Source organism: Lagopus leucura, unplaced genomic scaffold (genome assembly GCF_019238085.1).
Source record: "Lagopus leucura isolate 7727_CA_CO unplaced genomic scaffold, USGS_WTPT01 Super-Scaffold_100159, whole genome shotgun sequence".
Taxonomy (NCBI): Eukaryota; Metazoa; Chordata; class Aves; order Galliformes; family Phasianidae; genus Lagopus; species Lagopus leucura.
This window is the reverse complement of record NW_024962335.1, coordinates 18,730,274-18,757,721: the sequence shown is the minus strand read 5'-3', so window position 1 is coordinate 18,757,721 and position 27,448 is coordinate 18,730,274. Positions and strand designations below refer to the sequence as shown.

The following is a 27,448-nucleotide window of genomic DNA, read 5'->3' as shown; positions in this document are numbered from 1 at the left end:
AGGGAACAGTGCAGAATAAAGCACAACAGCTCAACTGCAAGCCTGAGCTGTGCGGCATTCTGCTCTGTTTACAGGCAGCTACCACTGTTGTTGGTGTGCACTAGCAAAGAACCTGGCCAGAGCAAGCCATAATAATGAAATTACGCTAAGACTAAAGCAATGATTTACTCTATTTTGTGCTTTTCAGACAAGCTTTTCCAGAAGGATTTGCTACATCTTTTTCCCCACTTTTCAGGAACTTGTGAAACATCATAGGTAAAGTGCCATCTTGTGAAGTGGCAGCTTGCCAACCCTCCCAGGGCTTCTTTCCATATAACCCAGACTGTATTTTAATCATTACAGAGTACGATTTCTAGTTCACAGCTTAAACGTTAACAGCTTCAGTGATACACTTCAGTACACGTGGACTGTGTCATCTGAAGGCTTCTCCTGTATATTATTTCTTCCCCCCTTTCTCCTCCACTGTTCATATCTACTGAAAAAGTTAACAAACCCCCCCTCCCCACTTTCAGTTCCTGTGCATAGAATTGAGCCCTCCAGTAGCACTGCTTGCACTTTGGAGGGCAGAGACAAAATCTTCCACTGCTTACCAAGATGTTGATGACATCTCCCAGGCAATAGCACACGTGCTTGTATGCTCAACACCCACCCCTTCACTGCTCTGAGGTGAGGTTGCATTATTAAACCATACTCCTTGTTGCTGTTTTACATAGACTCGAATCCCTTCTTTCACATGCCTCTGAAAGTCTCCAGGCACACTCTACCATTGCATTTTCACACCAACTAACAGTCAGCTTTTGATTAAAATCAGTACATCAAAAGCAAGGCAGGCTTAGCAAAACAAAGTAGTCCTTTCACCCCAGCATTAATGGAAGCTATTGTGGCCTTGGAAGCTTCAGTGCTCCTAGTAACTGTGCAACAAGACAGCTCACTACTAGTTACAATTCTTACAATTCAAGAACAAAATGAAAGACAGGAGTTGTCACTCCCAGGAGAAGATTGGGACCCTAATGCACCACATTCTGCCTGCTTTGAAGCACCAAGGATGACTCCAGGTTTGCCTAGTGAGAAAACCATACAGTTGTGAAATTGCACCCTCTTACAAATGTTGGTATTTAATAGCTCAGCACGGGTGGCTCCGTGCCTTACATCAGGCCCTCCCCTAAATGAAACGTAAGGCAGAAGTGGGTTAGTGCTGTCCGAGTGCATCAGACAATTTAAGGTGAAGAGCTTGTACTGCAACAGACGGCGCATCTCAGAAGAATCAACTCAGTGCAAGCTCTAGTGCAAATTTATCTCCTGACATAGCCAGAAAAGTGTCTTAAAGATATAGTTAAAGGCTTTTTTTTTTTTTAAACAGTTCTCTTTGGTTAAGGCTGGCAGCTTCCTGAGCTGTCTCAGCTTACAAGTTCACATTAAGGTAGCAGTTGCTATGCTCAAAGCAACCTGTGCTGCCAACAGCAACAGTGATCTCTGAGGATATTTACACACCAAACTGCAAGGTAGAAACATGAGAGATGGCTCGAGGCCACGTAGCAAACTTTCATCATCTGAATTAAACTGAGATCAAACATAGCCTCAGAAAAATGATGACTTCCAACTTTTTGTTCCTGAAAAGAGCATTCAACAAAGGCACTGGGTCTTCTCTGCACTTGGACTGGCAATCACTGGCCTGGACTCAAGATAGACGCTGTTTGGAGGACTCTCTCCATGAAGCTGCAAGGTATTTCGGGCTATCAGCTCCTTAGCCATCAGCACAAATACCTCTTCAATGTTTTGAGCTTCTTTTGCTGATGTCTCCAACACAGCTAGGAGCCCGTGCTTCTCAGCCAGCGTGCAGGCATCTTCAAACAGGACTTGTCGCTTATCCACTGAGTCTGATTTGTTCCCTTAAAAAGAAGGCAAATAGATAACCTGATAATTTAGTCTCTCACACTTTTGTTTCCTTTAAGTCCAATGCATTACTTCAGTTTTGTTAAATAATAGAATTACAATGGAAACTAATTGCTGGAAAAGCAAGATGTGAGCATGTCAGAGCCGCCATCACATTGATCAAAACCATAGCTCATCAAATGAGTTTAAGAAAAGAAGACCCACGAAAAACAGTGGGTATCTAGTTATTTGCTCTAGATAGCAGAGCCAGAGGATTCTTTGAAAGCACATACATGAAAACTACTCAAAATAACAATCAATCTGATAGAAGTTATAAATATACAAAGGTATTTTATTTGAGGTGTTTCAAATAGTTGCAGTACCAGTCCTGGTACGTGCAGTGCCTGGCTTAAATCTACCTTCTTAGCTCCAAGACAATCCTTCATCACATGCAGATCTCGACACCACAGTATGTATAACCTAGCTGCCCTTCCCCTGTAAGTCACTTCTAGCTTTTCCAAAAGGGAACAAATATTATCAGTGAAGCACAAGCCCCCAAAGCTGCCTTAATTGATGTTTGTTTGCCATCTTAAAACCACCCTGCCCTGGCCCTTTCCTCCTCCAGTGCCAGGTGTTTTCCTCCTTCCGTTCCAGATGTGAAAGGCTGAAAACTTTTAACTGTCCCACTGGAAAGGTGTAGAAAATGGCTACAACTAATTCAATGTTTCCTGCTAAGGTAAGTAAAATAGCACCAGAAGAAACTACCACACCAGCTCTTTGACAAAAGCTTGATTGTTACTCATTTCAGAGTTTAAGAGAAAAAAATAAACAAAAAAAGACCCCACCATACACACTAATAGATCTTGTTTTTTGCAGTCATTAAAAGAGTTAGAAAAACCCCATCACCAAGGTTTGTGGGTTGTTGTGGTTCTCCCCTCCCCCTCCCCGCCTCTCTTCCTTCCTTCCTTCCTTCCTCCTCCCAACTCATAAGCAGGTCAGAATTTGTTGTTCTTCCTCTAAGGAAACAAACAGGAACAACCACAACACCAGAAGCACATAGTTTGCTAGAGGCACCAGCAGCAGCTTAAATCCCATGCCTGCTGCCTCCAGGGCTCAGTGCTGCCTACCCTCAAAAGCCAGTTTGGGCTGCTGGGGCTGCATGCATTGCTCTCAGCACTGTGCTGCAGTGGAAAAGGCAGAAGCAGTGGAAAGTAGATAAAGGCTCTATCACTTCAGCACGTCAGGGCTCTCATTTGCAGCTTTTTCCTTGGGGGAGGGAAAGAACAATAACAACCTGAAACCCAAAGGGAAAGAACCATCCAGCTTCCTCTGATCTCCAACCTCAGCAGTTTCTACTCATTCCTTTCCACGATAGGCAAAGTTTCTTGAATGCTAACGGAATAAAGGAGGAAGAGAAATGCGAGCAGATTCTTAGTGCTTTGCAGAAGCCGCGTACAGTCCTACCCAGTCAGAGTCACCTTACAGAGCAACGGAAGGCATTATCACAAGAACAGGGAGGAAAAATGAGAAGGAGGAGTTGTGTTGCTTTGTGCATCCCTCTTCATTTTGAATTATCAAACTGCTGCCTTCCTGCACATCAGGAGCACAGGGTCAGGTTTACTGCCATTCTAACATCAATAGGGTTGCGTTTGCTTGCTAAGCTACTAGCAAGTTCCTTGCATTATTCCAGCAGGAAAGGAATGCGTGAAGAGATTTCAGTGCCTGCAACGGGCCTGGTCATGCCAGGGTCAGGCTGTGACTTTCTTTTTGTTTGAAATCAAACTAATATGTATTTTCATTATTTTAATTAAAACATACTCCCTTTTAATTCATAGGTTCATAGATGCTTTAAGCAGCAGTAGGGAGGTGAGGGGGATTTTACACATCTATTAGAAAAGCTATATAATGTAATATTTAAATTTAGATTCCTACCAATTAACATCATGACCAAGTTTGCAGCACCATACTTTTCAACTTCATGAATCCAGTGAGGAATAGACTCAAATGTGGACCTCCTAGTAAGGTCATAGGCAAGGATGGCTCCATGGGCACTTCTGTAATAGGACTGGGTTATTGTCCGGAAGCGCTCTTGACCAGCTGTGTCCCACACTTGGATCTGCAAGAGAAAGGATTCAAGATGTGAAGACCAGTAGATCCACGCTGGACATGACTCAGGGCAGCCTGGTCTGGTCGTTGGCAACCCTGCACATAGCAGGGGGGGTGAAACTAGATGATCATTGTGGTCCTTTTCAGCCCAGTCCATTCTATGATTCTATGATGATTATATGATCTGAAGAGATATTTGTATGCATACAGACAACCTACACAGACTAAAGAGCAATATGTTAGATTAATGCTGGCATTATAAATAGACCAACATTCCCATAAGTGGGCTGAGAGATAAGGAGCATAGCAGTTTTCAAGTAGGAAGGGGAAAAGCAGATGACCCTGCTGTAAGGCTAGGCAGAGGGAAGGACTCTGCTACCTGACCTTCCATGGGATTGTTTGAGTTGGATGGGACTCTTACAGTCCATCTAGTCCAACTCCCCTGCAATGAACAGGGAAACCCACAGCTACATCAGGGTGCTCAGAGCCTCATCCAGCCTGACCTTGAGTGTCTCCAGGGATGGGGCATCCACCACCTGTCTGGATCACCTCCTCCAGTGCCTTGCCATGCTTACCATAAAACACCGCTTCCTTATGCTCGGTCTAGATCGCCCCTCTTCTCGTTTGAAACCATTTCCCCTCGTCTTATCGCAGCAGACCCCACTAAAAACCCTGTCCCCTTCTTTCTTACATCCCTCTTCACCTGGGGTTCCCCCGGAGCCGCGCTCGTCACGCGGTAATGGAGGCACGGCCGCAGTCCCGCCCCGAGGCACCTCCCAGCCCGCTCCCATCACCCACCTTCACTTTCTTGCCGTCGATATCCATCGAGCGCACGGTGAAGTCCACTCCGATGGTGTTCTGCTGCTTCTCGTAGAACTGCCCCGTCTTGAAGCGGTGCACCACACACGTCTTCCCCACGTTGGAATCCCCTATCAGGATGATCTTAAAGAGGTAATCGAAGGCATCGTCCGTGCTGGAGCTGGAGAACGGCATCCCGCAGCCCGGGCCTGGAATGAGGGGAGAGCACGGGCTGAGGGAGCGCGCCCCGACCCGGGGCTGCCCGCACCTGCAGGGGCAGCCGCGACCCGGACAAAAGCCGCCCCACCTGTACGGCTCACCTGCCGGCCAGGTAGCGCCGCTTTATACCCCGCCCCGCCGCCCCGGGGCCGGCGGGAAACGTAGTCCCAGCCCTTATTCTTCCTCTTCCTCCACCCCTCGGCTTGGGGGCGGCGCTGCTCCCTTTCCCTCCCTTCCCCTCTCTTTCCCTCCGCGCCGGCTGCGAGGCGGGACCCCTGCGAGCCTCCCCGGGGCGGACGCTGAGCGGACTCCCGGACTACAAGTCCCGCCGTGCCCGTGGGCCGCCACCGCCGGAAGAGCCGCCCGAGCCGCCACTTCCTGAGCGCCGCGGCGGTGGGGTACGTGGGGCTGCGGAGCCGCGCCCGGCTTCTGCCCGGTGAATGGCGGCTGGGCGGGGGATGGATTTACGTTGAAGCCTGGGGACGTTCGGGTTGGGTGTAAGGGAACATTTCTTCTCAGAAAGAATGCTGCTGCAGTGGCACAGGCTGCCCAGGGAGGTGGTGCAGTCACCGTCCTGGAGGTGTTCCAGAGCCGGGTGGATGTGGCACTGAGGGACGTGGGCAGTGGGCATGGGGTGATGGGATGGTGGTTGGACTGGGTGATCTCAGTGGTCCTTTGTAACCTTAATGATTCTGTGATTCTATACAAAGATGGAGATCAGATCCAGTACTCAGCCCTACAGGCAAACAGATCTGTGTCTGTGTGTGCTGGCACAAGGATAGCAATAAATCTCTATGCAGGGAGATTGTGCGGGGAAGGAACTTCTCCCTCAGTGTAGCACAAGTGTTGCTGTCCTCTGGAGACCTCTGTTATCTGCTGCAGCATGCAGGAGAGAGAGGAGCAGCAGAGGGCTGCTGGAAAAAAATGGCACTTACTGACATTCATCGGTGCTTGCTGAACGCTTGTGCAGACCAAACAGTGGATGTGAGCACAGAAAGGCCGTGGGTGGTGCATTTCAGCAGTGACATGAAGGACAAGTAGCATTCCAGACTGCTATGCACAGTTGTTGCATCACGAATGTCTCCGTCAGCTCATCCACATCCACATGAATTGGCGGATTGTGACCAGGGAATGGTGTACAGAGCTGAATATTGGCTTCAGTGCATTGGAAATGACAGTGACAACGATGGAATATTGCAAAGTTTGCACAAAGTAGGTCCAATGAATGCTGATGTGGGAACAGAAAGAGCAGCACGTGCAAGTTTGTCAGGACCTATTGAACCAATATGAGGCTGAAGGTGACGCTTTTCTGGATCACATCATTACCGGTGATGAGATGTGGTGTCACCACTGTGAGCTGGAGTCAAAACAACGGTCCAAGGAGTGATGACATACAAATTCCTCGCTGAAGGAAAAGTTCAAGACACAGCCCTCAGTGGATAAAGTGATGTGCACTGTCTTATGGGATAGGAAAAGGGTGATTCTTCTGGATTTTCTGGAACCCAGACAGACCATCAACTCTAATAACTACATCACAGTGCTGACTGAGCTAAGGGCTTAAGCTTCCAGAGTCAGGCCTGAGAAGAAGACAATCTTTCTCTTGCAGCACAGGGGCCATACCAATTTGAAGTCTGTGGAGCACATTGCCAGTCTTGTCTGGACCATCCTACCATACCTATTGTATAGTCCTAATATAGGCCTTTTGTCTTCCATGCATTCAGACCAGTGGAAGGTGAACTGCATGGGTAACAATTTCCTAGCTGCAAGACCATCATAGCAGCTGTGAAACAGTAGGTCACCTCCACAAGTGCAGGTCTTTATGAGCACAATGTGTAGGCATTTGTTCATCGATGGTGAAGTTGCACAGCTAATAATGGTGACTATGTTGAAAAATAATGTTGCTGCTGACAATTTGCTCGATCAAATAAGTGTCCTTGTGCTCTTTGTGTCTGTTGTAGTTTCCATGGAAATAAATAGGAGGCATTACTTTCAGAGCAATTTAGGTATGATGTCTGACCACCCTGTAGTCTACCAAATACGTAAATAGTGCACAGTGATCATCGACATGGGAAGAGAATCATAGAATCATAGAATTACAAGGTTGGAAATGACCTGTAAGTCCTCCTATTAGCACTGCTACCACAAGCTACTAAACCATATCTTGTAGCACTGTATTTTATACCTGTATTTTAATTTGTATCCGTTCTTCTGTTCTCCCTTCCCACCTATTTCTCTTTAAGCAAGAAGACAAAATGACCTAAGCACCGGCCAAACTTTGCTGCTGAGGCAGGAGCAGGGCCATGGCTGTGCCTGGAAGCTCGCGGAGACAGCCTGCAAACAGAGGCCTGATGTCCCATTGCACTCACCATCATATTATTGTGTTCCTGCTGACCTTCTTCAGGTAGGCTGAGTGCCTTTCTGCAGAGAGGTGTTCGTTTCACTGAATTTGGGAGAGGTACAGAGCTTGTCTGAAGAAGGAGAGCAAAAGTAGGGAAGTACTCTTAATTTTGGCTCTGAGCCTTGAAAACAAACTCAAAAGTCAATAGTAACAGCCAGTCTAGGAGTCGTGTGATAGCAAAGTGAAGTGTGCTGTGCCCTTGAGGAATCCAGCCACCAGCAGAGCCCTCACCAAAGGTGAGACTGACTGCCATGAACTCAACCCATGGCAGAAGGGCTGGCCTGGGTGGGTATACAAGGCAGATTCTCCCTCTTTAAAATCAGTATCTGCCCATGATTTTGTGGTTCCTGTTGCTAGCAGTGATCTCTAAAATGTCAATTCTCTGTTACTCAGAGCATATGTCTGAATTTTGAGTCTTACTCTTTCCCACATGATTTGCAGAGACGATTTGGCCAACCTGTGCTTGTGTTTTTTTCTGGCAGTTATTCCTTGCTCCATGCTTCCAGAAAGACATTCAGTAATGTCAAAGTCAGCATTTCAAGCCAGTGGACTCCATCCTGCCTAAACAGCACAACCTTTGAGCTCCGGCCAAATGAGGTAACTAGCAGGTGCAAAGAAAGATGAGTAACTTCCAGCGTGCTTGGGTTGTGCTGCTGAAGAGGCTCTTTTATTTCTTTCTGTAAGGGTTGCTTCTCTGAATATGTGTGGGAACTTCAGATTTCTGAACTGTAGTTTTCTGGATCACCAGCTGGTGTTGAACTCTTTTCTGATGGTTCCCAGAGAAAAAATTGTTAGGAAGTTGGTGTTCTGATGGAGACTGGGACACCTTCCCTGCTGATACAGCCAGCAGAACAGAGAAGGTAAGGGAGGGATAAGGAAAGAACCTGTTTTGAAGTGCCAAAGGCAACACAAGAGAGCAGTGAGTGGGGTTACAGTGCTTTAACATCCTGGCTCTGGCTTTCTGGTGCTGGTGACCATACCATGATTTTATTAGATTTGTACTTTTCAGTCTTTACAGATTTGTAAGTCCTCTAGGGGTTTTATAATGAATTTAAACCTAGTGACAGGAGATTTGATTCTCTTCTCTTTCTAAGACACTTAGTAGCTTGTGGAATTCCAGGAATCTGTAAAAAGTTGAGATATCCTGCTATGAGTAGGTGTTGGTGGCTTCAAGTGGCAAATGTTTTTCAAGGGTTTTATTAGTTTTCTTTGACACATGAGACTTAAGCAGAAGCTGTGTTGGTTGGCCATATCAAAGTTAAGTCTCTTAAACTAAGCAGATGTGTAATTGGTGCTGCCTGGATAAGATGCTCCTCTGGGGAGACAGGATCAAACAAAGACTGTCCATAGTTGAGTTAGTTGCATTTGTAGGCCAGGTTTGGATTGTTTGCTTGTTCTTCTAATGGGGATAAAGTGTGGGGGAAGCATTGTCCTAATAAACTTTATTCATTCTTCAAGTCATCCTCAAAGCTTGCTTTTTTCCAGTGATGTCTCTAATGTTAGTCTGGGGACAATTGAACCTTTTCCTTTGTTTGCTCATACTGAATACAGGTTAACACAAAAATGAAAGAATTAGCAACTGAAGTTCACTGTGCATAGTTTCTATCTAGTCTGTTTCTTCCCTGCCTTCCTTTTGTGTTCTCACTTTTCTGTTTGTGGTCTGTCGTGCCTAATTATGGTTGCTGCCACAAAGGCTTTAAGGGAATTATTCATGTAAAGAAGACAGATAGCTACAGGAGAGGCACTGCACATAAAACAGAATATGCCTTTATTGTATTATTCATTAAGATACTCATCAGTGTTTGCATGTAAGAAACTGTCTAACAGTTGTGTGCTCGTTAGAAGCAGAGTTTGTTTTCCAGTCATTTGTCTTGATCAGGTGGAAGTTGCATTTCTCACTTGGCGTGCTGTTATGTCATTTAGAAGTGAAATAAAATGACAGTGGGCATTTTCTGCAGTGAAGAATGTGAGAATTGTTCTTAATTTGTTAATTAGAGTGTTGGAAGAATAGGAAGTTGCTGGGGACAGATGCTCTTCTGCTTTGGAGTTGGGATTTGCATCAAAAGGAATGTAATGGGCTGTGCTTCTCCACGTTTACCTGTTACAATTTTCTCTCTGTAGCTATGGAACAGCAACCATCTATTTCCAAATGCAGAAGAAGCAACTCTCTTCTTGGGAACATTGGACACTATTTTTTTGTTTTCCTATGCTGTGGTGAGTAAAACTAACTCAGTGGTGCTGAGCTTTGGTTAAATCTGATGCATCTACATTTGGACAGGACCTTCCTGGACTTGCCTAGCACTAATGCAGTTAAAAAGCTTGGTTCAGGAGCAGTTTTTTTTTTCTTTGGTTGTTTTCATTCCATCTATGCCTGTGTCCCTTGTGAACGTGGTTGTTGACAAGTGCAAGAGAAGTAACTGTCACTTCAACATTATACCCCTTTCATGAGTGAGTGGGAGGGGGTAGATTGAGCTCTCCAAAAACTCTTGAGATTTTTAAACGTAAGAAATTGAATGAAAGACTTAGGAAAACAGCTCTCTTCAAATACCAGAAAGGTGATTGCAGTGAGGGTGGAGTTGGTCTCTTGTCAGTGGTGACAGGTGACAGGATGAGGGGAAATGGCCTCAAGTTGCACCAGGGGAGGTTTAGTTTGGATATCAGAAAAAACTTCTTTACAGAAAGGGTTGTTAAGCACTGGAATGGACTCCCCAGGGAGGTGGTTGAGTCACCATCCCTGGATGTGTTTCAAAACCATTTGGATGTGGTGCTCAGGGATGTGATTTAGTGGTAGTTGTTAGGGTAGTATGGATGGATTGCGGTTGGACTTGATGATCTTTAAGGTCTTTTCCAACCTGAGCAATTCTATGATTTTTGGTGGCAGAAGAAGTGGCTAGAACCAACCTGTAAGCTGATACAGAAACATTGGGATCAGCTTGCCCCTTGTACTTCATTTTAATTCTTGCAGATCACAAGTGCTCATTTTGTGGATTTATTTGTTGCTGTGTTTTGTTCTCAGGGTCTCTTTGTGAGTGGCATTGTTGGAGACCGCCTGAATTTACGTTGGGTTTTGTCTTTTGGCATGTGTTCATCTGCTCTGGTGGTAAGTCAGAATGTACTGGTGCGATTTAGAAATACCTCTGTAAGGGGATCTGGATAGGGATCTATTTCAGGAGAAGAGACTATTTCTGTGTGAACCATGCCTTGAGCTGTAGCTGTACCTCAGTGGTCTCAGTGCACTTACTGGATGACTCAGCTCTTCCTGAAATATCTATTTATGGATGCTGTGTCAGAAGGAATTTCCTATGTTTGAGGCACTGTCTAGAGACTTGACAAATAGCTTTTGAACGAGATCAGTGTATTTGGACTTTTTGGGACCACCTGGTGTTATAACGGTATTCCAAACACACGTGTGTTGGCATCAGTTTTTTTGCCTGCGAATGCAATCCTTGCTGCCATCCTTAAAGGGCATGCTAACAGTACTAAGCAGTCATGTGCTTATTTTGTAATTGACAACAGGGCGTACGTCAACAATGAATGACTGCATAAAACAAAACCATTCTTTGAGTTCAAGCCATTGCAGATGAGCGGGCATCAGTTTTATCTCTTTGTGGTTTTCTAGCAACTGAAGCAATGTAAACTGTGCAGAGTGCTTTTGATTTACCCGTCGGCTATGAAGCCCTCTGTGGGCCGTTGCATTCTGCAAGCACGTGATCACAGGCAGACATGCATCCAACACAGTGTGTTTATTTTGGCTAGTTTGGATTAGGGTTTGTGGCAATTTGAAACCTGGCTGTAATATTTATGTTAATTTTTGCAAAGATAAAGAGCTACTGGAGGCTTTGTGTTTGTATGGAGAACTGTGGTTTCAGATGTCAGTACAGTAAGAAATCAAGAGGCCGTTGGGTTTTTAGCATTGTTATTGAAAGTATTTGTCTCTTTCTTTGGCTATGACTGAGTTGTTTACAAAAATAAGTCTTGGAAGTGCTGAAACGATGTTTTTCTCTCCTGAGCTGTTTGGGCTCCAGAGTTGGTGCTGTGGTGGCTCAGCAGAGGGTGCTGTTAGCTCTGAGCCATTTCTCAAACAATACCACGCCTGCCTCTGGCCTGAGCTCTGCCGGGAACCTTCCCCCTGAATTGCCTTTACTTCTCGCTCTCAGCTTCCAAGGGTAGCCTCACGGTTTCTTTTCTGTTTTATTATTACCTCTTACTAATTCTACTTATTCTTCCCTAGGTATTCTTCTTTGGCACACTCACAGAGTGGTTGCATTTCTACAACAAGTGGTTCTACTGCTGTCTCTGGGTTGTGAACGGCTTGCTGCAGTCCACTGGTTGGCCCTGTGTGGTTGCTGTCATGGGCAATTGGTTTGGAAAAGCTGGGTAAGCTGAGATTTCTACAGTGACTCACTTCTCTGACCTGCTGAGTAGCTGGCTGAGCTGGAAGTCTCAAACCAAAAGGGCACAACTCTGTTTTGCCAACACAACTCTCTTTTGCCAACATTTCGGTCAGAATTAAAGTTGTTTGGGTGCCCTACTTACTTCTGTTATCTCTTCTGGAGCCATGGAGCAGTTTGGTATGAACACATTTGTGTGTGCTAAAAACACAGGGTCAAACTTGAAAAGTTTTGTAGTGCAAAGTGGCTGAATTCAATTTGTCTTGACACTGGATTACCTGGTTCTGACCACTTATCACTAAAGAGTTCATATGGAGAGTGACTTATCTGAGTGTTGAGTCTGTGACTGGTGCACACTTGTAGCCATAGCTTGTAAGCCAGTTTATCTCTGCTGTAATGCGAGTGTTTCAGGACAGAACATTTCTTGCTTATTTATTTGGTGCCCCCAAGTTGCTCTATGTTTTTTTTTTGCTGTAAGAGACCTTTGATTCTCTTTGGAGCAGGCGAGAGAATGTTGTAACTTTATAAGTAAATTAAAGTTCATTCTAATGTTGTCTGTCTGTCTTGCTCCTAATATCACCTCCCCTCCAAATTCTCTTTCATTTCTGCAGGAGAGGTTTTGTGTTTGGCCTCTGGAGCGCCTGTGCATCTGTGGGAAATATCCTTGGGGCGTTCCTTGCCTCCTGCGTTCTCAAGTATGGCTACGAGGTAGGTATTGCTGTCTGGCTTCTAGCTAGGCCTGCATGTCTGATTGGGTTATGCAGAGTCAGTTTCTTGTCTTGAAAAATAAAAGGAATATTATTCTTCTTATCTGAACATTCAGTTTCATCTTCTGTAATTCTATGGTAGGAAGCAGGGGGCAGAACAGAATGTTATTCCTTTCCTAAACCTTCAGACTTGGGAGGAGTGAACCTGAGACTTCTTGGCAATGTGGTTGGTGTTTTTGAAGAGCATTAATGCTGTAGTGTATTCTCTTCTGATCCAAGTGGCTTAAAATACTCTTCGAATCACGTCCATCACAGGTTCTCACTAAAGTGAGTTCATTGCTGCTAAGTAGTGGTGTAGTTTTGACAGATAGATACAGCTTCTTGCTGGGAAGAGGCCAGGGGTGCTTTATATTGCTGTAATATGCCAGGCAGGGAACACAGGGAACCAAGGCATGTTGGAGCACACGACGTGCATGGACAAACAGGGCTGAGAAGAGAAACCTCATTGGGCACCAAATAGTAGCCTTTCAATGCTTGTATGGAGATTGGTGAAAATCAGGGTCAGATTCTTTTCTGGGTTGCACAGTAAGAGACTAAAAAACAGTGGCTATAAAGTGAATCAGGGAACGTGTCAGCTGGAATTTGGAAAAACATTTCACTGTGAAATCACTTAAGTACTGGAGGAAGGTCCCTGAGCCTGGGGAGTCTGCTTTTGGAGGGTTTCGAGACCCAATTGAGCAGACTCCTCTGAGCAAGCTGGTCTGAATTTGGTAATTACCACTACTTCAAGCAGTGCCTACCAGTGTAGCTAGATCTGCGATTGTTTTGGGTGAGCTCCTTCCTCCGTCACCTAGATAGAACCAAATTTGTTCAGAAGATGCAGAGATCACTTGTTTCCAATTTTTATGGATGTAATCTGAGTTGTTGTAGCTATATTTGCCCTCTGATAAGGTCAGGATGTAGAGAGATCCTCGTTGATCAAAGAAACCCATGTGACTGAAAGCCTTTTAAAAATGATATCTGTTTTATTTATCTTCAGTATGCCTTCTTGGTGACTGCCTCAGTCCAGTTTGCTGGAGGAGTAATTGTCTTCTGTGGGCTCCTGACTTCACCAAAGGAAGTGGGTAAGTAGCAGAGAGCTGTAGTATTTCAGTTCTTTCATGGGAAGTTGATTTGTAGCTTTCCATGTAGTACTAAAAGTGCTGCTTGCTCTGACAGCACTAATCCTCAGGATTCTTACAAAATGGTGTTGCACTTTAATATATAAAATGCTCTTACCAAAATCACACTGAATGTCATTATGCAACATCTGTATAGAGTCTGGAAATTTTTAAAAAACAAGATGTAACAGCCTACCTCTAATCCTTCCATTTAGGATATGCCTAATTCTGAGTTTTTGTTCACTTGGGAAACCAATAGTTTTTTTAAGAAATGGTAAGCAAACTGTTGGTGGGCTACTGTAGGAAAAAGAACTGTGGCGAGCCTTAGCCATATGTTAGGAAGGGAAAGTGCTTTCAGTATGTAGGCTTCCAGTAGCCAGTTAAACAGCTCCCAGGCAGGATATAGTCCTTCTCCAAGAAGATGGTAGACAAGTCAGAGTATAACAGGAAAACAAAAGACTCTTCAGGCTTTGACAGGGACATGGAGGAGGTTTCCCAGATGCCTGTAAGGGCTATAGAGTTGGTAGCACAAAAAGAGTCTGCATAAAAGTGTTCAGCAGCCCTGAAAGCTCAGTGCAGTTCCTAAGCACTCCATTCCAGAGGAGGCATTAACAAGCAGCAGCTGTCAGTGTAGGTGGTGGTACACTCAGCCTCCGTGCACTGTGGAGGTGGTAACCAGGAGCCAGGTGAAAGGATTCCAACCACCAAGTAAGGAGAGAAATGCATTAATCTTCAAACTAATGGCCAGACACTCAGAGCAGACAAAGTCAACACCGGGATCAGACAGAATACTTTCAAGAGCGCTAGAAGACAAAGGCTAGAACCTGTTGACATTGAAGAACACCATCTAGAAATGTTTCTAAGCCAAAGAGGATGGAGGTATGGGAGATCAAGGGAACTTCTCAAAGAGAAAACTGCTTAAAAGAACAGAGCGTAGCTTTAAACTGAGGAGAGCGTGAACAGTCTGTGGTCCATTGTTCCTGTTGCGTATCCCTTGTATAACTTAGGCCTTCCTGAGCTTGGAGCAGATGAAGAAGGCAGTGTTGAGGAAGATGCCAACAGACCTTTAATGGGCGATGATGATGCAGATGACGATGATGGCAATTACTCCATTCAAGCAGCTGATACTGACAGCCAGCCAAAGGCCATCGGCTTTTTCCAGGCTTGTTGTCTTCCAGGTGTAGTACTGGTGAGAACGCGGATTCTTGAGTGGGATCTGGCTTCTTATTTTTTAAATATAAATGTGGCTTTTTGTGTTGTCTGCTCTTGTTGACGTGATTGTTGATTTATAGACTGTGTGTTTCAGTTGCCGACGTTTGATGACTTATCCTGTTAAAATCTTGGGATTGGGGTAATTATCTCTGTGTGCATGCATTGTAATAATGTCCTGATACGGGGTTGAGTGTTGCTCTTCCCATCGGACTGCTGCTTCATTTAGTGAACACGGTGAGCCAACTAGGGCTGTGGAGATCCTGCCCTTTTTGCTGGTGAATTAGAAGGGAGGCAATGAGTAAGCTACCTTTCTTGCTGAGGTAACTGGTTGAATTCTTACTGCTAGCAGAGCATTACACTAAACTCTGTGATGCTGATATTCGGCTGTGCTTTTTTTAGTTGCTTTGGAACAGAAGGTTGGCCTGAAAAAGCCTTAGTCAATGTGATGGTGATGTAATGAGCCAAAGTAGGTATTTTTAAAAAGATGACTGGAAACAAGGCATGGTGATGCAATTTCCCCATGTCCTCATCCTGTCCCCTGTGTGAGAACTTGTACTTCTGCATCAGCAGTATTGCACAATTCATGAATTTGATTCAGCTGAAAAAATGAAACAGCCATTAAAAATCATGTTAGTTTTCTGTGCAGGTGAACTCTGTACCCTCTGAACACTGGAGTCAGTACAGTGAAGTGGATAGAGTGGCTGACTCAGTAATAAGCGTGAACCATTTGGATTTGATCATGCAGTAGAACTACTGAAAGGGTGATATTGTCAAGTACCCTTATTAAGAGGCTAAGCAGTTGGCTGTTGTGATTAAGGGAACACAAGATCTAGAAGGAGTGAGTGGATGGTTATCAGTGTTTATGTAGCCATCGTTCCATTGGTAAGACCTTGACTGAGGGATGGCAAAAGAAAATGTAGTCCTGTTGAGTTCCTGCCTAATATGGCTGAATGCCATGTAAACTGTGGCTTGATTTTGGTGGTGCTAACAATGGGATGGTAGAAAAAGAACCTTTATTTCTTAGCAATGGTTTTTCATTGACCAGAACATAAGGAAGTACTCTATAACTGATGTTGCTTCTGTGCTTGGGATTTTGAGAGCACATTCTATGTGTTAACCCAGCAGTGCAAACACCTCTGAGTCTGAGTTTTATCTTATGTCAGAGTTCTGTGTCAGATCAGTGAGTGAGAAAACAAATGCTGAGAGAACCTCCAGAGATCTGTTAAAATCCTACAAAGATTTCACTTGCTTTTCTGTAATTCCTTTCTTCTGCTGCTGAGTCATGTGCTTGGAAGAGTTTCAGCATCGACAGTTTTGCCTTGGACCTCCAGAAATTCAGTGTCAAATTTGTCAATCTATTTGACAGTTTCTAAGCATGTTGTAATAAATACCTCTGTACAGCGTGCTTCTTCGCAGTCTGAGACATAACTCTGTCGCATACGTATGTGATAAAAGTTGGTTTGTGTCCTATAAAAGAGCAGAGCTGGTAATAATGATGTATTGAGAGAATTTCAGAAGAGCTGATTTTGTGTCAGAATAATCTGCTTTTTAACATTTGAGCACATATGTTCTCAAAAGCTGTGATCCGAGCAGGTAATTTTTTCCACCTTCGTCCTCATTTACCTCTTCCAATGTGGATCCCTTAAACTGTTGTGTCAGTGTAAATCAGGAGGTGTTACAGAAATAGCGTGCCTCATCCTGCTGCGTGCTGGGCCAGTGATCCCAGAGAAAGATCCTGTTCCACATAGGAAAGATCTACAGAATGAGATTTCCTGTTGGCTAAGGAGAAGTTGAGCTCAGCAGCCAAAAGCAAAAGCTTGGCTCAGCTGCTGCGTGTGGCGGCTTAGCTTTGGCCAAACCTTTCCTGGAATAAACCTGTCCTGGAATACTTACCTGGTGGTTATGAATGAAACTTTCTCTCTCCTGGTGCTGTAGGCAGGAGCCTTCTGAAGAACAAAAAGTAGCACAGAGGAACTACTTCTCATAATTTTGCTCAGCAATATGTGCAGGTGCCTAAATGTCAAGCTTGTTTCATGTCATATGGTTAATTCCCTTCTCCTTAGAAGGCGAATTAAATATTGAATTTCCCTTTTTTTTTTTTTTTTTCTTTTCTTTTTTTTAAGGCTTGTGTCAGTTCCTCTCAAGATTGCACTGGAAGTATTTTAACCCATTGCATTTAGTGAAAAGAAAATAACCTTCTTGACAGTGATTTTTGAGTTCCCGGGTTCCCTTTGATGTTCAGCATTAAGCTTTCATGATGCTGTCGTCTTATATGAAATGCAGAAGCACTTCCCCTGAAAGCTTCTGCGAGGTACAGAGCTTTCTGGGAAGAAGCAGAAATGCTTTTTACTTTTCTCATGTGCTAACTGCTTTCTGGCCCACTCTTTGTTCCAGTATTCTTTGGCCTATGCCTGCCTGAAGCTGGTGAATTACTCATTCTTCTTCTGGCTGCCCTTCTACCTCAGCAACAACTTTGGATGGAAAGAAGCAGAAGCTGACCAGCTTTCCATCTGGTATGATGTGGGAGGAATCATAGGTGAGTGAGCAAGGGAATGGTGACATCTTCTGCATCTGCCCTGCTAGTGTTTGAAAATGAAAGACAGCAAATGCAGCTCAGAGCAGTCACATTCATTGCAATCTAACTGTTTGGTGAATATACAAATAGGCTTCTTATATATGTGTGTGCTTGGCCATTTTATAAAATGCAGAGTATATTAGCCTCCCAGATTGCTCACATATGATTTAGAGGATGCTATTGTGTTCTTGGACACTACCCCCAGCAGGTATTTTTCTTTATTTGCTCGGACTTCCTGAAAAGTGCCAGGTACAAAAAACAGCATCCCAACAGCTTGATGCTTCCTTTCTGACAGGAACCCTTGAGGGAGAGGTGAGGTCTGTGCTGTGAAGTGCTGTATTACACCTTCTGTCCTGTATGGATAAGAACAGACTCAGCACAAAGCTCAATAGAGCAGGCACAGCTCTGTTATCTTCAGTGAGATAAAATGGAATGGTATTTTTTTCTGCTGACTGCCAAATTTACCTCTAGCCCTCCAGAATAAAGAACCTACCGTCTGTGATTAGGCTTCCACACTCCTGTGTTCAATGTCTTGCTTTATTACCTAGTCCAGTTTGCTTTCCTAGAGCATTCATCCTTGTTTGGGTCTTTTCAGTGTCAGTTTTTCTGCCTCTGTGGCCTTCTCTAAGTTAGGCTTTCTCAAACACTGTAGTTCTTACCAGCATAGGAGTTCCTATGAAGGCAGCGGTGATGCATAAGGTGATTTGTGTCAGCTAGCAACATTTGTTGCAATTAGCTGCGTCTACCCTAAGTAGGTGAGACAGCAGGGAACGTGAGCCGCCTGGGTGCTTAATACTTGCCCTGTGAAAAAGAACTGCACTTCCAGTTAAGCTAATCAGCCACAATGCTAAGCTTGCTCACGTTCAGAGCTGTGTTTGCTGCTATAGGGGAAGGAAAAGGAAAGCAGGAACGCTGGCTAGTTGCCTGAGGGGGGACAAAAAAAGTAACAAATTCTTGAGAAAGCAGCATGAGTAGTTTTCCCTGCTCTTTTTGGGCCAGTTAGGTGTACTGTTGCCTCTGTGTCTGAGGTGTAAGGGCAGGAGGCATACCTTTCTGGATTGTAGAGAAAATGCACGTTAATCAGAAGGCAAGAGACCACTGCACTCAGTGAAACAACTTGGTTTTGTTCAAGTGTTAGCATTCTAAGCCTGATGATGATTTATGTTTTTGCAGGTGGAACTATCCAGGGCTTGATTTCTGACGTGCTACAAAAGAGGGCCCCAGTGCTAGCAATCAGCCTGCTCTTTGCTGTAGGCTCTCTCTTTGGATACAGCCGTGAGTATGGTTTGTTTGCATAGTGGTGGACGTTCATTTGGTGCTTCTTAGGAAAAAACAGAGTGCACCCTGTTCTAATTATGTTTTCTGCTTCAAGAGCAGCTGCTCCTGAACCAGGATGGTGCCTTTTGGTGTATTTTACTTCATGTGTGGCACTGCAGAGGAAGAAATCCATTGGCTGATTAATGAGATGGAACAGAATTTTCTGAGTGGTTGGATTTCCCTATGCTGACAAGTTGTGGTACTATTCCCTCTCTAGTGTCAGTGAGGTTGCTGGCATTGTCGCTGTATCAAAACCACAACTGGCAGAGCAGGAAATGCAAGGCATGTCTCTGTAGTAAGAGGAAAGAGAATCTGGGGAAGATCTGTGCTGACAAATATATATATGTATATACTACAAAAAGGTAGAAACTCTTAGGCTTTACCTCTTACTTTTCTGAAAGTGCTAAAATGCTACAAGAGTTCCTGCCTCCTTTATAGTAGATGCATCTCTTGGTGGCTGGCTATTAGAAAAACTCTGTCAGGAAAATTGATAGAGGCAGATCTCATTTCAGTGAAGCATCTATGAAGCTCTTCTAAGAGCATTGGGTTTGTACCTTGAGATGTATTCTTCAGTGGCTCCAGAGTGCTTTGACTCACTTTCATTCCTTTGTATTTTCCTCTGAAATGAAGTGGCATTGCAGGCCAGCTTTTATAGAGCACTTTGAGGTCTGTGGACGAAAATCACTGCTAGAGCTAGTCATACCTTTCCAGAGGCATGCTGGCTTGCTCAAATGGTCTCAAACTAAAGGCAGTGATGTATAAGCATTAGATAGCAAAGATTGCATTTGGTGGAGTTTTGCCAGAACTTTTGCTACCTCATTACTGTCAAAAGTGAGTTGGAAGCAAATACATTATTATTGCTGAAGAGGTTTGAAGCTTGTACTAGATAGCAGAGCGAGCAGCCAAAAGTCCAGGTGTCTGGTGCTCAGCTCAAAAAGTACAGTTGAGCAAGATATGCAGAAGTCTCAGACTTGCAACACGAAGTTATTGCAGTGATAATTACGTTTCTATCAGCCAAACTGATGGAAATGTGTGTTGCACATAAGAACGATAATGGACTGAGAAAATATCAATAGGGCTGCAACTTGTCTTACATGCGGTAACTTTATCATGTGGGGGCCCAAAGTTGTGGTAGTGAGTAAGGAGTTCAGATAGTGCCTGGAACTGAGGTTTTGGGGAAAAGAATGTCTGAGAAGCACTGAGGAATTGTGATGGAAAAGCAGCTACATGTACCTAATAATGCTGTTCCTGTAAAGGCATAAATAAATGATGTTTTCAAGTTCATTTGTTTTACTTAAGACTTAACCTTTCTTTCTCCTTCAGGTTCTCCTAATAGCAAACCTATCAATGCTGTGATCATGGCAATTACAGGTATGATCTAAAATGCCACTGTTATGCCAATAGACATTGTTACACATTTATAATGTGTGTATGTATTACACACATATTACATTGTGGAAAAATCAGGCTTAAGTAGTGGTAATGTGCTGTCATCTCTACTAGCTTTGTAGAAAGAATAAAATATGAGGCCCAAATTATGTTAGTTTTGGAATATACCTGTAGAAAAATAGCCTGACAGAGGGAAGTATGGAATATATACTACATGGAAGAGTGGACTGGAATTATAGCGGTCTGCCTTGGCTCAATATGATGGAGCTGGATTTCTACCAAAATATCTGGCAGTGAACTGCAGTTCAGCTTTGAGGGTGTTTGCCAGGACCCCGAATGCCCTGTGTTCTGTGAAGGGTCACAAGCTTTTTGTGCACCTGATGTATGATGTTGTGTTATGGAATTAAGATCAGCCTGCGTGAATAGAGCCCTTCTTTTCAAACACTCCTACTCAGAACTTGCTGTCCCATGGAGATTTTTTCTTCCATCTTTCCACCAACCCTGGGATGATGAAGCTGTAGCATGGGGGACATACCTGTGCTGTGTGTACTTCATGTTGAGGGTTTGTATATGCACGCTGTTAATCAGTAGCTTTTTCAGTCTGTTGCATCCCGACTCCTTGCAGTGTGCCACATCTGATTACCTAGCTTGTGCTGTTGAATGAAGATGTGCTTGCTGACAATTTGTGTGTGCATACTCCAGGTGTGTCAGAACTGTATTCCTCATCTGTGCGGGTCAACTTCTACCTGCAGTTAGTCTGTGATCACTGGTCCTAGAATTAATCCTTCTCCCGAGATGTGCCTGTTGGAATCTGCGTTTTGAAGATGTTCTGTTGAGAATCCATCCCCTTACTTGGTTTGCACCAACGCTGTTTTCTTGGCTATTTCAGGATTTTTCATTGGTGGCCCTTCTAACATGATCAGTTCTGCAATTTCTGCTGACCTGGGGCGCCAGGATTTGGTGAGAGGCAGCAGTGAAGCTTTGGCAACGGTCACGGGGATTGTGGATGGAACTGGCAGCATTGGTGCTGCAGTGGGCCAGGTGAGGCTACAAAGGAAAATGAGCAATGGGAATGAGGCAGAGGGTCTGTTGTGGTTACAGATGCTAGCTCACTCCTCTGTGCATGGAGTGTGGGGATATGTGTGTATGTATGGTATTTGTTTAACAAACAACCATGAGAATGTGTTCTGTGATCCAGTGGCTGAAGTTTAACTAAGAACCCGACTAAGCATTTCTAGCCCTATCGTTATAGCAATTTCATAAATCCAGTGAGTCTGAGACATTCATACCCCAAACTGGAAAAAAGCAAGAAAAGGTCAGATTCACAAAGAGGGAGAAAAAAATGTTTTGAAGTTTGCTTGGGATTTTTGCTCAAAGGTAATAGCCAAATCTTTGCTTACAGAAAACTTTATCTACAGGACTGAATAAAATTAGAACACGCATTATGAATGTTACAGTGTTTACAAAGCAATTTCGCTTTTGCTCTTATTTGTGGTTCCCCTTTTTATTTGCGAATGTCTCTTACACCCTGTAAATCTGGCACCACTTACTTTTGATAGGCCTTACAGCCTGCTGCCAGGGGCCTGAAGAGCAGACTGCTGCAGAAGAGGAAGCAGACAGAGTGCCCACTGGGGGCATTTTTACTTCTCAAACACAAGCGTTAACTTTGTGGGAGAACACAGTGGTGCTTTGGGATGGGAGGACTTAGCAGGAGGATCGGAGCCAGTTCTATTCCAGGCATTCTGTAGTGCTGCTGAAATACCGATGGTTTAGGCAAGGCGTGCAAGTTTCTTTTCTCTGAAGGGATTTGGATTTGTACTTGTCATTTATTGCCGGATGAATGCAGTCGTTCTGTCTCATAGGAAAGATGCCACTTAGCTCCATTAAGCATGGAAAATTACAAGTGCCTGGTGGGTGTATTGAAGTGCACTGCTGCACTCGGTTTTCTTACATGTTGTCTTCAGTGTTTCTGTCTTCCCCCACACATACCATTGGAACTTACGTCGTCACAAAAATTGGGCCTTTAGTTCTGAAAAATTCCACCTGCCTCCCATTCTAAAATGGCGTTTATTTCAGCAGAGACAAGCATGATGTCATTCTGGGGGTGTGTGAGTAACAGCAAATGCACAATGAACGTGTTGGAAACTCACATCCTGCTTTGTGCTAATATGTGGTGAAGAGGGGAAGCCCTTGTGCAGCAATTGAGTATAAATCTGCTAATAGGAAATACATTTTTCTTTTACACACTGTATAGTCCTGTAGAAGAAGGATGCAGTTCAGAACAGACTGTAGTCTCAAGTGCCTCGCCTCTGATGAAGAGTTAAGTAGTTAGTAGTTGCACGGCTCTTAAAAATGTGTCCTGTCTAATTTATAAGCCATTCTAGAGCTTTTAGCTCTTCTGAGAGTACTTACATCCACTTATGTCCTGGTGTTCTGCGCAAAAACCCTGTATTCAGCGGAGTCAATTTGTCACCCTTGAAGCTGTAGTTCATTTCTGTCTCTGTGCTGCTGTGAGTTACTGTAAAGCTTCAGGATGATGTCTCTGCTTTGCTGAGATGGGATTTTACACAGAAAGGCTGCTGTCCTGAGTCATCTATCTTGACAGGAAGAGATCAGCTGGAAGGTTTTGTGATCAGCTCTTTATGGCGTGTTAACAGCCCACAAATTCTGAAAGAGTAATGTCTGAATGTCATGCTTATCTTCCCAATTTGAATCATTTTCTCCTCTTCTCTTTCAGTATCTAGTGTCTTTGATCCAAGAGAACCTGGGATGGATGTGGGTTTTCTATTTTTTCATTCTTATGGTAAGAAAGCCCCCCTTTTTTTTATTCAATTTGTAATGGAAAGTTTCTATGAGAACTGAAACATGGTGACCTAGACCTGCAGTCTACTTGTGTAGTAGCTGCAGGCTCTGATGCAGTTATCAGAATGGTCTGTGGTGTGCCTTTGCCTCAGGGTGTGTAAATCAGCTGGGTTCATTCTGGATCCTTTAAAGTCACATTGCTCAACAGGAATGGGGATTTTGGCAGACGTACGAAAATACTTACCTAAAAATACCTGTATGCATTTCCCAAAGTTCATTTGGCCTGTCTGACCTCCAAGACAGGACACTTTCCTCATTCATCTTCATGCTATGTAATTCCTAATGTTTTCAGAGAGCTGCTCATTTGTCAGCCCTTGAAGGTTAGTGAGACGAGCGACGAGGGTCTTGAAACTAAAATTAAAATGCCCTGTCCTGATACAGCACCGGGAGAGGGGACGGTTCAAACCCCGATCTCCTCAGCATTGCCACAGTGTTGAATGCTGTTTGTTTCCTACTGGAAGTGGCAGGGATTGTCTCTGTATCTCTGCTGACAATGGAAGTTGATGGGTAACTAGCAGAGAAAGCTGGGAGGAAGGCTGTTGAGGAGGTGAAGGGCTCAGCTTCTTCCTGGAAGGAAAATCATGATAGCTGAAGTCGTAGCAGCCTCCTTGCAAACTCGGGCACTTTGACTTCTGCACATCTTGTTGCAGTGGCTTTTAGCCCGAATCTCTCAGTGGAGCCCTTGAGCACTCTCTGGATTGCAGGATGGCTGTGGCTATTGTTGCTCTGTGCTGACTGTCCTGAATATGCTTCTTTCCACAGACGAGTTCAACCATCCTGTTCATTTCACCATTAATAGTGAGGGAGATCAGACTGCTTCTGCACGAGCGGCGCCTGCGGATGCTGGCTGAGTGACTTCTGCTTTCCTCCAGAAGGACTGTTGCCTGGACCTGATGGCTGGGATACTAATCAGATTCCTGGGAGACTTATTGGTTACATCTTCCAGGTTTGGACTAGTTCAAAATGACTCTGTGAGCTGTGCTTCGCCTGCCTTTGCGAGCTCAGTATCACAGTACCAAATACCTGTCCTGAGACCATCCACATCATGGAGCTGCTGCTCAGAGCTGGGCAGTCCACAGGGCTGGTGGGTTGTCCCAGCTGACCAGGCTTCTCCATGCCAGCAGTCACTTCGGATCTGCTGTTGGATGCTCTCACTGCTATCCCCTTATTTATTTCTAGATGTCCTGACTACAGGTCAGGCGTTTGAAACTGACATTAGAGAGGCTGTCTCACAATGAATTTCGATGCTTTGTTGTGCTGGCGAAAGCATACAGTGTATTTCATGGGTAGTTTCAATTTACAATCACTGTAGCTTTTAGAAAGGGCAAAAATATTTGGAATTTGTGCTGTCCACTTGTTTCAAAAATCTTGTTGCTAAATCTCTGCACAAATGGACCTCTGTTGTCCCTGGCTAATAACTGTCTCATATTCCAGCAGATTTGCATGGAGAGGTTAACTCCATATTTTATTTTATTTTTTAGCATTTTTTATTAATAATATTACTACTAATCTCTGGGAAATGAGATTTTGTTTTTTTAATATTTAAGCAGACAAACAGTGTGCAATATTTAGGTAATATTTTACAGTGATCTCTGAGAAAAAGCCTTAACTGATCCTTTGCCTCTGAAGGAACTTCCAACGGCTTTGGGGATCAGCGATGGGACACAAATACTTTCACTACCAGGTTGTGTTTTGTACTTTGATCAATACTGACCAAAATGGGATTGTGCAGTGCCCCTCTGAAGGAAGCGAGTGTCGCTGATTGTGTCCTTATGGGGCAGCTACTTTCAACTCCAACAAGGGATAAATTGGATGAATTTAAGAGACCTGGCTGCTCTCAGACAAGAGCTTCCAGACAGGGACTGAAGCTTCCTCATGGTGCAGTACAAGAAGCAAATGCAGTTGTCTTTCCATGTGGCTGCATAAGGGAGCTTATACTCCAGAGTTCTGAAGTTGAGTTGTATGTGGGAGTTTAGATGCAGGTGAGCTCTAAAATCATGTGGCTGCACTTAGGATGGGAGAATTTGAGCATTTTGCAGTACTGCAGCCAGCAGGATGGCTGACTGACACCTCTGACACCTGATGGTGATATTCATGGGATCACTGAATAAGTTCTCAACAAATTGTCTTCTGCTTTTGCCTTGGGATGTTTGTGTGGTAGATATGTGTTAACCAGCAGAACTTTGATCAAACACTCAGCCTAATTGAATGGTGATGCCACATGGGAGCCAGGGGCAGGAAAATTCTTGAAACTGGGAAGTGGGAACTGTTTTTAATGGGAAAATTGCCTTTTTAACATGTACAGTGATTTGTTTGTTGTTTTTTTTTTTTTAATTTATGAATGTCAATTTTTAGTCATGTGATGATTGTAACGAGCAGAATGTGATTAGTGCCTTATGGTTTTACTGTATGGAACGGTTGCTTGGTGATCGCTGCTCTTGCAGTGACAGCTCCAGGCACAGCTTTCCTCACGCGGAAGCTCGGCTACTTCATTTTTATACTTCTTTTTAAAGTCTTTTTCTTTCCTGGTGGAGGTGATTGTTGCCTTCTTTGCTAATCCTCAAAAGGTGTCGGTGCTTGGGAAAACGATACCATTAATCTGACAAGGGACCTGAAATTCTGTTCTTGTCTATTCTCATTCCCATTCCAATTTTGCCTGTATAATTAGAGCAGGGGACCGAGAATCTATCATCAGGCTCTCACAATTATGCCCTGGGGTTGCTGTTCACGTCCCAAGCTACTCATTAGCTCCTGTACAAATAGAATCAAAACTCCCCGAAACCGAGTTCCAAAATTGATGGTGGCACCATTTGCCCCAGCCGTGCTGTCTGAGACGCTTGGTTTCAAATTCCAGGCTGGATGGGCTCTCTGACCGCTGCCCGGGAGCAAAATAAGCTGCGATGAAAGGTGGGGTGGGAAGGGGACGTCGCCGGGGGCGGGGGGTGGCAGCCCCTGGAACAAATGGTTTCCTGTAAACAGCTCTGTCCCCTTTCCAGAAGTGTCAGAAGTGCTGTGAGCAGGCACAAGCTGCCCTGCAGCTCACGTGTACGTGCGGTACTTCTCTGAGGCCCTGCCCTTAGCAAGGCCTTCCCTTGTCTTCAGCATTTCAGTTGTAGTTGTCGTCCTGCCTTTGTGTCCTGTTTATTTCTTCAAGGTGCTCAGAAGGAGAAAAGTTTTCAATCTGATAGTGCCCAAACCGATCTCTCACCAATAAACTTGCTTTGACTTGAGCTGGGCCAAGCCGTGTGTGCGCTCTGTGCCACCCCTCTCAGCGCCGCGCTCCTTTTCCTCATTACAGGTGAGGATCCCACAGCTGCTGTGCACCTGGGTTGTCAGCCTCACTGCTCCCTCATGGTTCAGCAAAGCCTCACGGCCACATCCCCATGTGCTGCGCTCTGGCACTCTTCCTCCTCAATCTCGTAAGCAGCTCTGTGAGATCCCCATAGCAGAGATGCTTATAATGATGTGCTTAATGGTTTTGAGTTTAAGTTCCAGCCTCTTTACTCGTGGATTCTTTATTTTTTTTTTTTTTCAATTATTTATTGATCAGGATGTAGAAGTCAGGTGTTCTTCCTTTGAAAAGAACCTTGCCATGTAGCAGCCAGCCCCACTGTGCCTTCCCTTCCGTGGCTTGTTTCTTTACACACAAATCCACACCCACACTTAACTGCTTAAATGGACACAGTGGGGGATTGTGTAATTGTGTGTGTGTTTTATAGTTGACTGTAAATTCAGAGTTCAGCACAATACCCAGTTTCTGGGGGATAGAAAAAAAGCACACATTTGCACATTCTGGTCACTCAACCCCAAGTGGCTCGGGGGGCTCTGAGACTGTTCTTCAAGAAAAGTAACTATTCCTATTTTACCCCTGTTCTGTCTATTGATAGATTGGCTTAGAGATTTCAAACCTGCTCTGAAAGTACTTTAAGAAGTAGAGTTTTCCTTGAGCTTGTATTGGAAACACTTATACCATCAATCCCATCCCCACTACTGTACCTGTGATCTTCAGAGCCTGATGTTGGGTAAGTGGAAACATGGGAATTGCATTAGGAAATGATATCTGGACATCTAGCTGTAGCCTGGAATGTGACGGACTGTCTGACCAAATTGGTTGTGAAGGAAAAGATATGCTTCAGCCCCCTGATACTTACCAGTAGCAAGGAAGGTCCTTGCAATAGGTATCATCCAAGCAATGCTTCCAAGTCCTGGTTTCCTCAGAAGTGTGGAGCCAAATGGTAGTGAGCCCGCATGGTGGCAGTTATCACAGCAGTTATCTCCAGAGGGGGAGGAATAGGACTGCTGCCTTAAGAGCTGAACAGCCTCAGAGAACACACATCTTTGTCCAGACCAAGCCCAGAGCAGCAGCAGCAGCATTCCCTTCTACAGGAAAGTAGGAGAAGCAGGGGTGTGTGTTCTAAGAGTTCTGTCTTTTTTCCTCTCTG

At 44.4% G+C, this 27,448-nt stretch overlaps 2 protein-coding genes across 5 annotated transcripts; one reads left to right on the top strand and one right to left on the bottom strand.

The window, feature by feature from the left end:
- Window positions 1-1,341: 1,341 nt before the first annotated feature.
- Window positions 1,342-5,267, bottom strand: RAB19 (RAB19, member RAS oncogene family). Its single transcript, XM_042889555.1, has 4 exons — window positions 5,097-5,267; window positions 4,777-4,985; window positions 3,805-3,988; window positions 1,342-1,889 (listed from the first exon to the last, which is right to left on the bottom strand). Exons 2-4 carry the CDS (start codon window positions 4,969-4,971, stop codon window positions 1,624-1,626), a joined length of 645 nt encoding a protein of 214 aa, XP_042745489.1. The 5' UTR covers window positions 4,972-4,985; window positions 5,097-5,267; the 3' UTR covers window positions 1,342-1,623.
- Window positions 4,805-26,236, top strand: SLC37A3 (solute carrier family 37 member 3). 4 transcript variants are annotated; one of them, XM_042889551.1, is made up of 15 exons: window positions 4,805-4,929; window positions 7,236-7,396; window positions 7,876-7,990; window positions 9,515-9,607; window positions 10,410-10,493; window positions 11,625-11,770; window positions 12,396-12,492; window positions 13,531-13,615; window positions 14,659-14,840; window positions 17,258-17,399; window positions 18,612-18,713; window positions 20,079-20,126; window positions 21,034-21,185; window positions 22,882-22,947; window positions 23,769-26,236. In XM_042889551.1, the coding sequence occupies exons 2-15, from the start codon at window positions 7,296-7,298 to the stop codon at window positions 23,859-23,861; spliced, it is 1,506 nt and encodes a 501-aa protein (XP_042745485.1). In that variant the 5' UTR covers window positions 4,805-4,929; window positions 7,236-7,295; the 3' UTR covers window positions 23,862-26,236. The 4 variants fall into 4 exon arrangements, with proteins under 4 accessions (XP_042745485.1, XP_042745484.1, XP_042745486.1 ...); XM_042889550.1 differs by lacking the exon at window positions 4,805-4,929 and adding an exon at window positions 5,330-5,393; XM_042889552.1 differs by lacking the exon at window positions 4,805-4,929 and adding an exon at window positions 5,347-5,393 and having other exon boundaries at window positions 7,240-7,396.
- Window positions 26,237-27,448: the final 1,212 nt, after the last annotated feature.

What these genes read in the sequence shown, in the direction of transcription:
- RAB19 (XM_042889555.1), bottom strand. Translation starts at nt 4,971, where the DNA reads ATGCCGTTCTCCAGCTCCAGCACGGACGATGCCTTCGATTACCTCTTT. An exon ending in TCGACGGCAAGAAAGTGAAG is followed by an intron (nt 3,989 to 4,776) that starts GTGGGTGATGGG and finishes TTTCTCTTGCAG; the next exon opens with ATCCAAGTGTGGGACACAGC. An exon ending in CTTGGTCATGATGTTAATTG is followed by an intron (nt 1,890 to 3,804) that starts GTAGGAATCTAA and finishes CTTCTTTTTAAG; the next exon opens with GGAACAAATCAGACTCAGTG.
- SLC37A3 (XM_042889551.1), top strand. Translation starts at nt 7,296, where the DNA reads ATGGCTGTGCCTGGAAGCTCGCGGAGACAGCCTGCAAACAGAGGCCTG. An exon ending in GTCTTCCAGGTGTAGTACTG is followed by an intron (nt 14,841 to 17,257) that starts GTGAGAACGCGG and finishes TCTTTGTTCCAG; the next exon opens with TATTCTTTGGCCTATGCCTG. An exon ending in TTGGTGCTGCAGTGGGCCAG is followed by an intron (nt 21,186 to 22,881) that starts GTGAGGCTACAA and finishes CTTCTCTTTCAG; the next exon opens with TATCTAGTGTCTTTGATCCA.